The 15,053-nt window shown below is 38.2% G+C and overlaps 1 protein-coding gene across 3 annotated transcripts; it reads left to right on the plus strand.

The window, feature by feature from the left end:
- The first annotated feature begins 4,126 nt into the window (after nt 1–4,126).
- LOC104608714 (uncharacterized) lies at nt 4,127–10,149 on the plus strand. 3 transcript variants are annotated; one of them, XM_088889323.1, is made up of 7 exons: nt 4,127–4,442; nt 4,529–4,956; nt 5,441–5,991; nt 8,320–8,512; nt 9,157–9,221; nt 9,336–9,546; nt 9,640–10,149. In XM_088889323.1, the coding sequence occupies exons 2-7, from the start codon at nt 4,795–4,797 to the stop codon at nt 9,988–9,990; spliced, it is 1,533 nt and encodes a 510-aa protein (XP_088745449.1). In that variant the 5' UTR covers nt 4,127–4,442; nt 4,529–4,794; the 3' UTR covers nt 9,991–10,149. The 3 variants fall into 3 exon arrangements, with proteins under 3 accessions (XP_088745449.1, XP_010273073.1, XP_019055207.1); XM_010274771.3 differs by having other exon boundaries at nt 4,559–4,956; XM_019199662.2 differs by having other exon boundaries at nt 4,127–4,956.
- The last annotated feature ends 4,904 nt before the right edge of the window (nt 10,150–15,053 follow it).

Here is a 15,053-nt window from a genome sequence, read left to right on the forward strand (position 1 = left end):
GAGTGTCTTTGGCAACGGTCACACCTCTGGATGAGCTAAGTTGCATCTTGCTTCATGGTGGCCTAGAAGTAACTTTTCCGAAGTTCCTTGTGCGCTAGGGTCCATGCACCGGGATAGACTTTGTAGATACCTTTGTGTATCTCCCTTAGGATGTAATCAACTTCACTTTGGGGGGTTCACCTCAGGTAGGGGAGAGTGTGCGACCTGTAATAGCGTTGTCCTCGGATGAGATAGTACTAGACTGATCTATAGGCTAGTCTCTTCGCTTTGGTTCGGTCTTTGGGTAAGGTTCCACCTAGTAGGTACTACACAATCAGATCCATCCACGATGTCTCTTGCTGCTTTCGAGATGCTAGGTTGTGCCAAGTTATCCACTTGACTGTAGTGTCGAGGTCGGCCTGTGGTGAGTTCGCAATCTTTGATAAGGCGTCGACTTGAACGTTCTTGGCTCTGGAGATTTACTGTATAGTGAAATGCTCGAACTATCCGACGAGTTCATGTACTCTCTAAAATAGCTGGCCATGGTGGGTTCCTGTGCCTCTAACTGTCCAATGACTTGGTTGACCACGAGCTGAGTCACTGAAGTCTTTCACTCTCTTTGCTCTGATGTCTAGTGCGAGTTAAAGCCCGGCTATTAGGGCCTCGTAGTTTGCTTCATTGTTCGATGCTTTGAACTCAAACCTCTATGTGTGCTTGAGAATGGTGGAGTCCAGTCCGAGGAGTATGAAACTAGTATTATTCCCTTGTCGGGTGGGTGATCCATTGACATGGAGGGTCCAAGCTAGGGGGTCTTCAGTTGGGTCCTGGACTGAGAATATGCACTTGGCCAAGAAGTTGGCTAGGGCTTGAGCTTTTGATGGTGGTCCGAGGTGCATAGTCGATGTCGAACTCGCTCAGCTCTACACTCCACTTGATTAGGCGCCCTGGTGTGTTCGGCCTTTACATTACTTGCTTCTATGGCTGGTCGGTCAATACCCGGACGTTGTGTGCCTGAAAATAGGTGAAGAGGGCCAAGCGACCTTTTCAACATTCAAGTACCACATCTCTGCGTCTATGAGGACCTTTCTAGTGTAGTAGATCGACCTTTGGGTTTGGCCTTCTTCCTTTACTAGAACCTAACTGACCACTTCATCCTCGGTGGACAAGTATAGTAGGAGTCTGTTGTCGGGGTTCGACTCCATTAGCAAGGGCGGTGAGCTCAGGTATCACTTCAATGCCTAGAAGGACTGTTCACATTCCTCGGTCCACTAGAAGTCTTTTTACCTTCTTGAGTGCCTTAAAGAACGACAGGCAGCGGTTTGCGGACTTTGATATGAACTTGATCAATGCGCCTAGCTAACCTATGAAGCGTTGCACTTCTTTTTGTGTCTACGACGACTGCATCTAGGATGTCTTGGATCTTTTCTAGATTTGCTTCAATTCCCCTTGTGTGACCATACAACACAGGAACTTGTCGAAACCGATGCCGAAGGCACATTTCGTCAGATTCAACTTCATGCGGTACTTCCTAAGGAGGCTGAAGACTTCCTTCAGGTTGTCTAGTTATTATTCTACTTTCTTGCTCTTCACCAGCATGTTGTCTATGTACGCATCCACATTACAACTGAGCTATTCTCTAAAGATGTGGCATCGGCGTTCTTCAACCCGAAGGGACCTTGTAACAATAGAGTCCTTGGTTCGTGATGAAGGTGGTCTTCTCCTAGTCATCTAGGTGCATCTTAATCTGATTGTATCCGAAAAATGCATCCATGAAGCTTAGGAATTCATGCCTCGCCATTGCATTGGTGAGTTGGTCAATCGTCAGCAGAAGGAAACTATCCTTCGGGTAAGCTCGATTTAGGTTGGTGAAGTCAATGCATATTCTCCACTTTTCATTGGTCTTCTTTACCATCACGACGTTCACCAGCCAGTCCAAGTAGGACATTTCTTGGATGAAGTTGGTGTCTAGTAGCTTTTGTACTTCATCGTTGATCACCTGGCACCATTCAGAGACGAAACTCCTCTTCTTTTGCCTTATGGGTTGGTAATGCGGGTCGGTGTTGAGCCGATGGGACCTTGGGGTCGATCCCTGGCATGTTTCCTCAACAGAGTTTCCTTCCTTGTCCATGTGAAACACTCCTCTCGATCACGCTCTTTCATCACACGGTTTGATGCTAACATTGTCCTAGGAAGATGGCCACAAATCCAACCATGTGGCATCCTCAGCCAGCTTAGATACTAGCCGAACACTACCAATACCCATGTCTCGGTAAGTCGATGAAAACCAACACAAATGTTTCAAAAAAATTGAACATAATAGAAATTAGTAGTTACAACTCTACAAGAGTGTAGGTGAATCTCTTCTGCTCCTTTGGGAGATGAAATCCTTTGCCCTTTTCAACTTTGAAAGCCCACTTCAAGAAACAAACTCCATTGTCATCTGGTTGGAAACAATCACCTTCATGCATCTTGAATCTCAGCCTTAGTTAAAGTAATGTCACTAGAATAGTAGGTGGAGATTGACAAAATCTCCCCCTCAAATAAAAGCCTGAGTTTAGTGAATAAATGAAGTGGATATTTTCAATTTATTTTCTTTTTACATTGGAAATAGAAGTATGCAGAGTGATGAGAAATGAAATGACCGAAGAGAAGCTATAAAGAGAAAAAGACCAAATGGGGAAGAGTTCGATAAAAAACTAAGGGCCTGTTTGTTTGCTCTGGAGTCTGACATTTGAAAGTGCAATAATTACATTAAGAAGTATATTGGTATTGGTGAACTTTTCTTTTCTTTGAACTCTGAATGTAGAGAATGTTGTTCTGAATTCTGAAAAATTATCAACTATCCATTTTAACCCCATTATGAGAGTTTTTGTTTGTCTTTTTAGAGGTATCATTGAAAAACAAAAAATTGTATGATTGCACTTTAAGAGATAAGAGATAAAAAGAAACGAACAACCATTTATCTCTTAAAATTAAAAGATTCTTCTAAAAAAATAAGAGTTAAGAGAAAACAAATAAACTCTAAGAATCGATTGAACTGTCATGGTAAATCATATTGTGTAATAGGTATCAAATTTCACTCTATAGCCCTCAAATAGTCAGAAGTCAAATATTACAATTTGTATGAGAAAACAAATATTAGTATGTATTTGGTCGGTCGGATTGTACATTCTATCAATCCAAAATCGACCGACAGCATCAATAAACCGAATATATTGGGTTGAGTTGGGTCGATTTGATGGGTTTGATCGGTTTGACATTCTTTGTGAATAGCACTACTCTGTATTGACATGTGCAGTGTAGGAAACATGTACAGACTGGAGAGAGAACCCATTAAACTATTCAATTTCAAGTTTTAAACACAAAGTCTTACGCCATGAAAGCGGACGGAAGTGTTACTTACTTCTTCCATTCCTGGACTGGGCCTATATTTCTATTTAATAGCTATATATTATGTGTGTTGACTTCTTGTTCTAAAACATGAGGTGATCAGCCAAAGCCAACTGGCAAATACCATGGTCCAAATCGGGTTTCTCAATTTCTTTTTGAATTAGCGTACATCAATCTTCATTTATTTTTTTAGGGTAGATTGCTAAAACATAACCGAAGTTTAGTAATTGCAATCACCCCCTAAATTTTTTAACATAGTTGTTAGTAAATCCTTTCTGTTAAAATGATTAAAATATTCATACAGTTACTTTGATCAAAATGTTTATTTTTCAAGTTCTCTACCCTAAATCCTTTTGATTGATTTATTTTTTAAGTTTGCCCTTTATATCAATCACTTAAAAGTAAAGCTGCAACTTAACTTTAAATTCTCTTTCTTTAGTTTTAATAGAACCAGTTTCAATAGTAACTATATGAGTATTTTGGATATTTTCTTACTTATTTTTAGAAGATTGTAATAAAGGGCTCTGCTTACAAATGTGTCAGAAACTTTAGGAGAGGTGATAACAATTATCAGACTTTAGGGGAGGTTTTAGCAACTTTACAAAACCGGAAAGGAAGTTTCAACAATTTACCTTTTTTTATTAATGTCTTCATTTGCTTTGACCACTTAGAATGTAAGCTTTCCACGTTGAAATTGAAACTGTTGGACAGTTCTAGGTAGCACCAGTATTCACGTATAGTCCACGTTTAACAAAATTAAGAATTAGAAGATGAACAACAAGTAGAAGGGACTGTTAAGGGCTCCACGCTACGAAATCCTCAAATGAAGCCGTAAATTGATACAACATAGAGGCAGCAAAACACTTTACCAGCAAGCAAGCCCGCACCTTCAAAAACCAACTATTCTGTTCTTCGTCTATATTCACTCTTTCCCCGCGCATCGAACGGTACTGCGAATCTCTCTAAATCTCCAGTAGATTTATTTAAATCATTCCTTTGGTTTCCTCGTATAGAGCTGGGTATATTCTACTGATCCTCAGAAATCGAGAAAGTTTCGGCCGCTAAAATCCTAGGTAAGAAGAGATCTTCAAAGATTCTAAAGTGTCGAAACTGATCTCTGGTTTTCTGTTCATATAATTAATCACCATGACAAGTGCAGATAACGATTTTCTTTTTGGCCTTTATGAAGTCAACCCGGTACTGAGAAGTTGGTTCGGTTTGGTTTCTCGCCCTGTCTTTATGTCTTTGTCATTCTTCACCAATCGTTACGGGGACGCTATAAACTCCATTGTTTCCAAATTCCAGATATAATCAAACTGATATATGTGGTTCTAGCAAACAGAGACTGGAGGACTGAAAGCAGTGAAGCTTGGAGAATTCTCATCAAGAAACTCTTCCTTTTAGAGTGATCCAGATTGGGAAAATATGAGAGAAAACGTGCAGAAACTTGGGAGTATATTATTCAAGGGCGGTTGTGGATTCTATAGGCAACTCTCATGGAAGGGACCTGAAAGAAGGAATAATGTGCTCTTCTTCTTCGTTCTCTTCCTCTGTGCGGTTTTCGTTTCTGCTTACTGGATTGACGCTGTAAGTTTCACCATAACCTTGAACGAAATGCAAACGAATTCATATTTCTTCGTCATTGCTCGACAAAATCTGTTTTCTTTCTTCCTCCATTGTTTTTTTTTTTTTTTTTTTTTCCTTTTTTCTTTTTTCACTGTCCTTGTTGTGGTCGTCACTCGTCAGCATATGAAAGGCTAGACCATTGAATTTGAATAGAAGAGCTGATAGGTTTCTCCGCGTAAAAAAGTTGACTGTTGAAACGTGAGAAACCGTCTCTTCTTTCTGTTCCACAGTTTTGCATACTATCACGCCGGCTGTCGGCAGACTTGGAAGAAGAAACCAGAAATCCCTAAGTAGAAACCATGCATCACGCATGTGACTGTAGGTCCCTAATCGCTACTCTGGGTTGTTAATTTGTTTGCTATGACCTGTCACTAGGATCATATTCATATTTATGGGAACAGATCAGAATCTTTAGATACTATTTTCTTAATTACTTTCTGTGCAGTCTATCACGGCAGATTCGAAGCCAGCAAATCTGTTCAAAGTTCTTCGTAAGCCGAAGAGAAGAATTGAACTCCCACTCAATTGCACAGCCGGGAATCTGACACGAACTTGTCCGGCGGGTTATCCGTCTACATACGAATCCGGGAAGTATGAGAACTCATCAGCCGCTCCGGTATGCCCAGATTATTTCCGTTGGATTCACGAAGATCTGCGACCGTGGAAGGATACCGGAATCACGAGGGAGATGGTGGAGGGAGCGGGAAGGAGTGCGAAATTTAGGCTGGTGGTGGTAAATGGCACGGCGTACGTAGAGAAATACAGGAAGGCCATTCAGACGAGAGACGTATTTACGTTGTGGGGGATTCTACAGCTACTGAGAAGGTACCCAGGCAGAATGCCGGACTTGGACCTCATGTTCGACTGCGATGACCGGCCGCTAATCAGATCGCGGGATCATCGGGGACCCAACGCTGCCCCACCGCCCTTGTTTCGTTATTGCGGGGACGACTGGACCTTGGACATTGTTTTCCCTGATTGGTCCTTTTGGGGATGGTACGTAATTTCCTCCCTCCCTCTCACTCAGTCTCAGCCTCTGCGGCCCACACGCATAACATAACAACATTCCAAAACATGCTTTAATTTTTGATGCGCGAAACCTATGATACCATAAGAGTTTTGACCAATCAAATCCTCCCTCCAGGATCGGCTGCTCACAGAACGGATCTACTCCTCACACATGGGCGCCTCACAGGCACATCTAACGTGCATTGGAAACATGCTCTCCAAATGAGAGGATGTGCGTGTGAGGCGCCCTGTGTGAGGAGCAGAAGCAGATCCGGTCTCCCTATCGCCCATCCTTTCCATGCTCCATCACATCACAAGCACTGGAGATGGGAGGGGATGGATAGTAGGGCACTTGTGGGGCATGCTCTGTGGACAGCTGATTCAATCTCCAATCAGACAATCACAACATAAAGGGGAGTTCAGATTTCTTACCAATCATACTCTCAATTTGTTCCAAATGGTCGCCGCAGCTGCACATTGGAAACATTGTCATGAATAGATCTTCAAATGATGAAATGTGTAGTCGAAAAGGGGTCATATAAATTCCAAAATTAGGTTAATTTTTTACTGACTTCTTACCAAATACATTTTTAGCTGTAATGGATGAAAAAATAAATTCTAATAAAGTATATGTTTTTTTTTATTAAAAACTTATTTGAATACAAATTTACTTATTTTTTATTGATGTTTATTATCAATATAAATATACCTTGGCCTGTCATTTGTAAATGCATAAATGTAATGTTTAATAAATACAGGCAAAATGCAAATTTACCCAGAACTAGGATTTGCATCATTTTCCAAGGCAGCCTAATGTGCGGTTACAATGCCCAAATAGTATAATGTTGGGAGCATTTTGTTGGTAGTATATCCCTATTCATAAAAGGAATTTGGATCTATTATGGAGTAGCTTTTCAACGTCTCTATCATCAAGACATTACAAGCCTCTTGTCTTGTCATTCATAGAGTGATCTTTCCAATGCAGGGCGATGGTGTCTTACACGTAGGGATAGGGAAAATTTATATCCGTGTTAGATGGGGAAGTGAATAAAAGTGAGAGACCTCACCCAACATGTTAGATAATAATAAAAATCTTACTATTCAAGTACATCACCTAATAGTCTAATACCTTAATACCACCCCCACTTGAAAAAAGAAAATATATGATTATATAGATATAAAATCATATTTCCTATGACCACAGACGCAAAACAACCCAAAGACCCCTCAATAAAATCTGAACATACCATGTTTGATTTATATTCATGTAATTAGGGGTTAAATTCAAGCATAGTTGTAAGAAATGTTTTCTCTATATTGAATATCAACTTTGGTTATCATTAGTAGTTATAAGTTTTTTAGATATTATAACTTTTGTCATAAATCAGATCCATAAATATTCTAATTGCAGTCTTATAAATTTGCTTTGAATCATTTCAAGGATAAATTAGGGTATTTACGAGACAAGTGTGAGAAAATTTACCGTTTTTGGGTTGGTTTTTAAAACCTTGTATGAACATGGATGGTATCAGATGTTTTGACTGCACATAACTTTTTTTAGTTTTCTTTTTTTAAATTTGACAAATGGTCAGTTTTGTCAACTCCAAAACCCCTTATTCAAAGTATCGGTAACATGGGGGCCGATACATTGGGAAACTTTGTTCCTTACTATACCAAGAAAACTTTTGATAGGTTAGACAACTGTTACTGTTATTTACTTTTTGGATATAACCAAAAAATTTTCTTTTCTTGAGGTTGTGTTTGGTTGCAGTGTAATTTTATTTGCACTAGTACAGTACCTCCAAAAGTTGTAAATTGTTAATGGACTGAATATTGGTCCAAGCCAACCAGATCAATATGAGTCAAATCCAATCTGATGAATACTTTGGACCATTCTGGATTGGTCAAATTCAATTTATATGGTGTGTCTAATATGTTTAAATTGGTTTTAATTTAGATTGGCTCTAATCCAGACCTGATCTATTGACACCCGTACTAGTATCTTCTATCAATGAACAAGTTATTGATTTAATCTGACCTAGTCTAATATAAATCTATTACAGATGGACCAGGTTCAATCGAATCAAATAAATATTTTGGACCATTAAATTTGAATTGATCCAATTCAATAAATCTTATAATACCATCCAATAAATTGATTTTAATTTGAACGGATCCAACCTAAACCCAGTCCATTGACACCCTAGTGGGATGTAATTTACCCTAATTCAAATTAGAGTAATGTAAGGCTGATGCCTAGTTATCAGATGCTCTGGATTCTAACCATATATATCCCACTGTTGTTTGTTTGAGCAGGGCAGAGATCAACATAAAGCCATGGGAATCTTTGTTGAAAGAGCTGAAAAAAGGAAATGAGATGACCAAATGGAAAGAGAGGGAACCATATGCATACTGGAAAGGGAATCCATATGTGGCCCCAACCAGGCGAGACCTACTCAAATGCAATGTCTCTCAAGAACAGGATTGGAATGCTCGTCTCTACATCCAAGTAAAAGTTTCTCTTTGTTTTCTTGTCATTGCTCCTTCGTTACTACCGTAGCTGATATTGTCCATAGTAGACATATAGTTTACAGTTACTATTACCGTTATTATTACTATCGCTTAAGTTTGAAAGCAGTTATTTTATGCGAAAATTATACTAAAACTTAGTTCAGTTTGATTTGCAGTTGGAATCGGAATCGAAATCCTATGGAATTGGAATCGGAATGATCCATTCTCATAATCTGTTTGGTTCAGTCAAGAATGGGAATGAGAATTAGAATCAACAGGAATGAGATTTCATTCTCAAGGAAGGGGCAGAGAATGGCCATTCCCTCAAATGAGGGAATGCCATTCCAGCAAGTATAGGAATAGGATTTTGATTCCGCCTAACCAAACAGTTGAAATCGAAATAACCCATTCTAATTCCGATTCCAAACCCCTATTCTCACGAACCAAACAGGCCCTTAAGTCTGTATTTACTATCTAGTGAGTCTACCTCTCCAAATAGCTCGAGATGGTTAGGGATAACATTTGATAATGGCCACTTTGTATAATTTACAGTTAATCCATCATGCTATACTCCACTAATTACAGATGGAGCATTAAGACTTTAGTACAATATGAATGGTTAGTAATAACTACCATTTACAGGATTGGAACAGAGAATCTCAACAAGGTTACAAGGAATCAAACTTAGAACAACAATGCACCCACAGGTATATATTATCATGGACTTGTTACAATTTTTTACATAATTTTCATTTCTTCTCTTCTCAAGTTCAAGTTCACCCCCTGTAGATCCTAGGCTCCTAAATGGCATATATATGTAGGTATAAGATCTACATAGAAGGATGGGCTTGGTCAGTTAGCGAGAAATACATTCTAGCCTGCAATTCTCCCACTCTGCTAGTGAGGCCTAATTTCTATGACTTCTTCACAAGAAGTTTAGTACCTGGCCGACACTACTGGCCGATAAGGGGCAATGATAAATGTAGATCTATAAAGTTTGCAGTTGACTGGGGCAACAATCATACACAAGAGGTACTCTCCCTCCCTCCCCCTCTCTCTCTCTCTCTCTCTAGATCTCTCTATAGCAAAATCTCCATAAACTATTATTTTCCATGGAATGACCAGGCACAGGCCATTGGAGAGGCAGCTAGCAGCTTTATACAAGAGGAACTAAAGATGGATTTTGTGTATGACTACATGTTCCATTTATTGAACGAATATGCTAAGCTCTTGAAATATAGGCCAACTGTGCCTCCAAATGCCATTCAGTTGTGTTCAGAGACAATGGCTTGCCCTGCAAATGGATTACAAAGGAAATTTATGATGGAATCAATGGTGAAGGCTCCTAAAGAAACAGGCCCGTGTGCCCTGCCACCACCCTTTGATCCTGCGACTCTTCAAGCTTTCCAAAGGGAAAAACAAGATTCAATAAAGCAAGTGGAAACGTGGGAAGCTAAATCCTGGGAGTCTAATTAACACCTATAGACTCTGGAGGGCCTTTTCTCCCTTCTATGATAGCTTTGTTTCTTGTATATCCATCTCTATAAATGTATGTTTAATATAGAGCTGAACTGATTAGTTATGTATAAGAATAAGGTAATAGTAATATTAGGGCATTTTGCGGTGAGCGTCGTACATGAATATGTTGATATGTTTCTACAAGCCTCTCCTGGGTTTTGCGGCCTCTTGCTCAAGCTACTTTAAAAGCTCTGCTCTCAAACATGGCTCAAAAAGTATTCAAAACAGACGTTTGGGCAATTTTTTTTTTTTTGTCTTTTGGTCTAAAAAAGTAGGGGTGACCACGAGTTGAGCTTTTCACGATCTATTCAAGTTCGGTTCGATTTGGTCTAAACCAAGGTTTGACCCTAATAAAGCTTGACTTGTGAGATTCGCGAGTCTAATCAAGTTTTTACACACACACACACACACACATATATATATATACATATAAAAATAATAAATATAAAAATATTATATACATAAAATTTTAATTTTTACATATAATAATATAATTAATTTTTTATATGTCAAATAAAAAAATAATTTTATATGTATATTTTATTTTTATAAAACAGTTAATTCACTGTTGAGCTTTCGAGCTTTTGACTCGAGCTTGAGCCTGATAGTCTATTAGCTAGCTGAGCTCGAATAGTCAGATATTCAGCTCGACTTGGCTAGAAACCACCCCTATAAAAAAAGTAAAGGAAGTTTTTAAATGTTGAAAAAGAAGGCAGCTTGATTATGTGTAAGTCCTACATGTGTAGTGGTTCTCACCTTGAATTGAGGCCCCGTTCGCTTTTTGGTAAGTTATTTACCCGGATAAATGCAATTACCTAGGTAAGTTTTTCCTGGGAAACACTTATTTGAGTAAGTGCATTTATGATTTACCCATGTTCTTTTGTTTTTCAGGTAAACAAGGTAATGACCATTTTAGTCATAAAAATTCATTATTAAAAGGGGCATTTTTGTCCCATTCAAGTGTTAGCAACTTTCCTCCTACGTGGGAAAGTTATTTACCCACAAACTTTCCTTGGTTCCCACATTAATATGAAAAATGAACATGGGATTCTTGGTCAATGGGAACCAAAATCCCATTGACCAACTTCCCCCCCCCCCCCCCACCCCTCAAAATCCGAAAAAAGAACACCCCTTGAATGTTATTAAAAATAGGGTAAATTAATTAGACTTCCCCTAAAGTTTCTAGTTGTTGTTGAAACCTCTTAAGAAGTTTGATAATTGAAATCACTTCCCCTGAACTTTCTGACACAGTTGTAAATAAACCTTGTCGACACAAATTTCATGTATTTTATTAACACAAAATATAGAGACAAATTACAAAAATAAATTTGTAATAAAGAAAGATACAAGGGATTTGAACTCTCTTTGATTTTTGCTCGATGACATGTGCAACTTTTGACTAACGATCGAATTTGGTGAAGACGAGGGCCGTCGGCGCATTTCTCGTACTTCTTGAAGTGTTGATGTAGATTTCCTTGAATTTAGTGCTTCTGAAGAGTTAATTTAGATTTCTTCACTCCAGGCTTCACGCTTGATTGGTTGTGAAGGATGCTTCTCTAAGAAAAACCCTTTTATAGTGGCTTGATCTTCTTTGGAGAGCTTAAATTCAAGTGTATTGTAGAGAACTAAGAAGCTTTTCCCTTCTTTACTCTTTCTTGATCTTGAAGTTGCTAGAGTTTGTAGGAGCTTGTGGTTACTTACAATCCTTAAGTGTTGGTGTGTGAGAGCTTCTTACAATGTGAGTGTTGAAAAAGGGATCTCTTTCTTCTTAGACAAGGCTATTTATAGCCAAGGATTAGAGTTGTCACCTTAGCCCACTTTGCTAACTAATCCCATGTGAGTGGGGTGTTGGGTTAGGGTTAACTCCAATACATGCACCATTATGTAGGAATTAGTGGTCTTGTCAATGGAACCACCTTATTACAATAGAGCATGCGCCATATTGGACTTTGTACACTTGGATCCTTGGACAGTTAAGTCATATTTATGTAGACTTGGGCCTTGGGATCGTAGAGGCCCATATTAACTTGAGAGGGCTACCATGTAAATTAAACCCACTTATTTGGCTTGAAAATTTGCATGTGTACAGACCCCCTTTGTTAGAACCCTCTAAAAAGAGGCATGAAAAATGCCCAAAATAATCATGAATTCACTTTTGCTCAAAATGTTTAGTTTTCAAATTTTATCATCATATAAATCGCTAGCCCAAATCCTTCCAATGTCTTTTCTGAAATTGATTTAATTTTTCAAATATGCCCTTCATATCAATCACTCAAAGCTAAAGCTGCAACTTTAAATTCTCTTTTTTTTTGTTGTTGTTTATAAAATTTGTATTGTTCTTTCTACATAAACTAGCCTCAATAGTAACTATATGGGTATTTCAGACATTTAATAGTAATTGCATGGATATTTTGGATATTTGAATGCCTCTTGTTAGAAGATTCTTGCAAAGGGGATCAACTTGCAATTATGTCATAAAATTTAAGGGAGGTTACTGCAATTACCAACTTCAAGGGAGGTTTTAAGAATGATAAAAACTTTAGGGGAGGTTTCAGCAATTTACACTTAAAAATAGGGTAAAATATAAAAACCTCCCCTAAAGTTTCTGTAAAAAGCTACTCTTTAGTTTTACTTTAATAAAAACCTCCCTTGAACTTTTAAAGAAGTTGACAAAAACCTCCCTTCTATCAATGACCCAGACAAAAAACGTTAGACCAATGCATCCATATTTTCCAAATACCCAATTTACCCTTTTGTAGTTCTCTCTCTCTAGGAGTCAAGTGATGCTGTTTCTTTACCCTTCGAACTCGTTCTCTCCCTAACTTCAAAAGTCACGCTCCCTCATACCCCACTTTTCTCTCTCTCTCTCTCTGAGCTTTCAAATGCCCCATCTCCCTTGACATTATGAAATCTCCGGTAAGCTTATGCATCAGCATTATTTACGACCGATCCAGCATCTAGAAATGGCTCAATAGTGCCAAAAGTAGAGAAATGTTATTTGTTACAGTAGGTTTTGCACAAACCAGAGCGCCACTGATGACTTACAAATGCTTAAATCAGGATTTCAGCAAATGGGTTCCCATCGTTTTAGGGTTTCATTCACCCTCTACTATTGCTGTCGCTGAAACAACCAAATGATTGCAACATTGAAGCAGAAGACAAAGGACCAATCAATAGTCTTAAGTCAGGATTTTCGAATACCTGAATTGGTAGCACCTAAAAATGGCTGCGACAATCTTTTTCTCTTTTTCAAAATAGAAATTCCCCCTCATGAGTGTGTCCTTTATTCCCATCTGTTCCCCCCCTCTCTCCATTATAACTTTATGATTGAGGTTTCAAAAATTAGAACAGAGAATACTCCCGTTCTCCCTCTGTGAAATTAAAAATGAAAATTATAAAAAACGAAACTTCAATTTCTCCTCCAAAAAGAAGCCAAAAAGCATCCACTATCTACCGCTACATATATCTCTCCCTCCCTCCTTGTTTTATCATCTCTCCTGCTCTCTCGTTTTTCCCGGGCACCAGCAATGGATGCCATCTCCCTCCATGAATAAAACAACAAAGAGAACATCCCTCCTTCTTTGCCAACCAGATTAGCCCACTTCATGCAATCAATCCCTTTTTCACCAATAGAAAATGAGGATCAAAGGGCCTCTCGAGAACATTACCCATCTCATCTATCCATTAGTTTGATGCAATTTAGTTGTTGATGTTGATATTCTTTTCTAGGTAATATTGATGCATAGGCTTACAGGAGATTTCATGACGGCAAGGGAGATGGGGCATTCCAGAGATTTCAGACAACGAGGGAGATGGAGCATTTGAAAGCTTAGAGAGAGAGAGAGAGAGAGAGGTACCCTAAATTTTTCTCATACAAAATTTCCAAGTAATTTCTTTATTCCTTATTTTCTTTAACCACGTACCTTAAAAGTTCCAGGGTCCAGACCTAAATTCATGTTTAATAGTAATGCCGTGAAGGGAGGGATACGTCGTCGCTTTTGGATGCGATGGTGGTTCTAAATTCTAATGTCCAACAAGTAAACATCATTTGCATTGTCGACGTTTCAAAGTATTAATGGTCAATTTTTTGTGTTCAAAGTCGCCGTTGGTCACCCTCTGGTATCTTGGAGAAGACAAGGGTGTTCTCTATTTGCAAGGGTAGTTTGGGCATTATAAATTTTTTTAAGGGACTGGACTGCCCCAGATTATTTTTTTCTTGAAGCACTTGTTAAAAAAAGCAACCTTGAACTTACTTAGTTAAGTGCTTTTTTTGAAAATAAGCACTTATACCTAACTTATTTATCAAACAGGTATAAGTGTTTTTTTCCACTTAATGTGTGGTCCCGGTCCAGCACTTTTTTTAGATACTTATAAAAATAAGTATTTCTTACTAATGAAATCAAACAGGGCCTTATAAGTGCTAATTCTCAAAATAAACATTTATTTCGTGCATATTTCCCAAACATAAATAAATGCTTAATGGTGTGGTCCCAGCCTAAAATAAGTATTTATTCAAATAAACACTAAATTTTAAGAAAGAAATATGAGAATAGAAGTATAGATACACATTCCATGAGGCAAAAAGTGATGGACACGCTAAGATAGTTGTTATTGCCAAACACAGCTTCTGTGTTTTGTGTTTTGGCTTACAAACCCAAATCTCAGTTGAGTTTATGAAGAATAGAGGTAGGAGAGAAAAAAAAAATAATAATATTAGTATTGGAATTCAAAAGCTTGAACATTGACGAAATGTGGGGAGTGAAACTCTCTAGATATTAAAATGTAAAGTCAAAACACTTTAGCTGTGCTTTGGGCTTTAAAAACACCAAATCAGAAGCTTATCTAGACGCAAGATTTTAAAAAGAAAAAAGAATTTGAATTAAACATTGGCCAATTGAAAAAGGACATTTGCAGTAATATAATTGTATAGCAGCTATCAGCTGAACTTCAAGATATTTTTGTTTTATTTGAGTGCTTTCTGTTCGTAAGAAGGTGATTTGGAGAAGACAGGGCATGTCAAA

This window comes from Nelumbo nucifera, chromosome 6 (genome assembly GCF_055504915.1).
Source record: "Nelumbo nucifera cultivar China Antique chromosome 6, China Antique-T2T, whole genome shotgun sequence".
Lineage (NCBI taxonomy): Eukaryota > Viridiplantae > Streptophyta > Magnoliopsida > Proteales > Nelumbonaceae > Nelumbo > Nelumbo nucifera.

Excerpts from the sequence above, each read along its gene's own strand:
- LOC104608714 (XM_019199662.2), top strand. The coding sequence starts at position 4,795 with ATGAGAGAAAACGTGCAGAAACTTGGGAGTATATTATTCAAGGGCGGT. Across the intron at positions 5,992-8,319 it reads GATTGGTCCTTTTGGGGATG|GGCAGAGATCAACATAAAGC; the intron begins GTACGTAATTTC and ends TTGTTTGAGCAG. Across the intron at positions 9,547-9,639 it reads GCAACAATCATACACAAGAG|GCACAGGCCATTGGAGAGGC; the intron begins GTACTCTCCCTC and ends TGGAATGACCAG.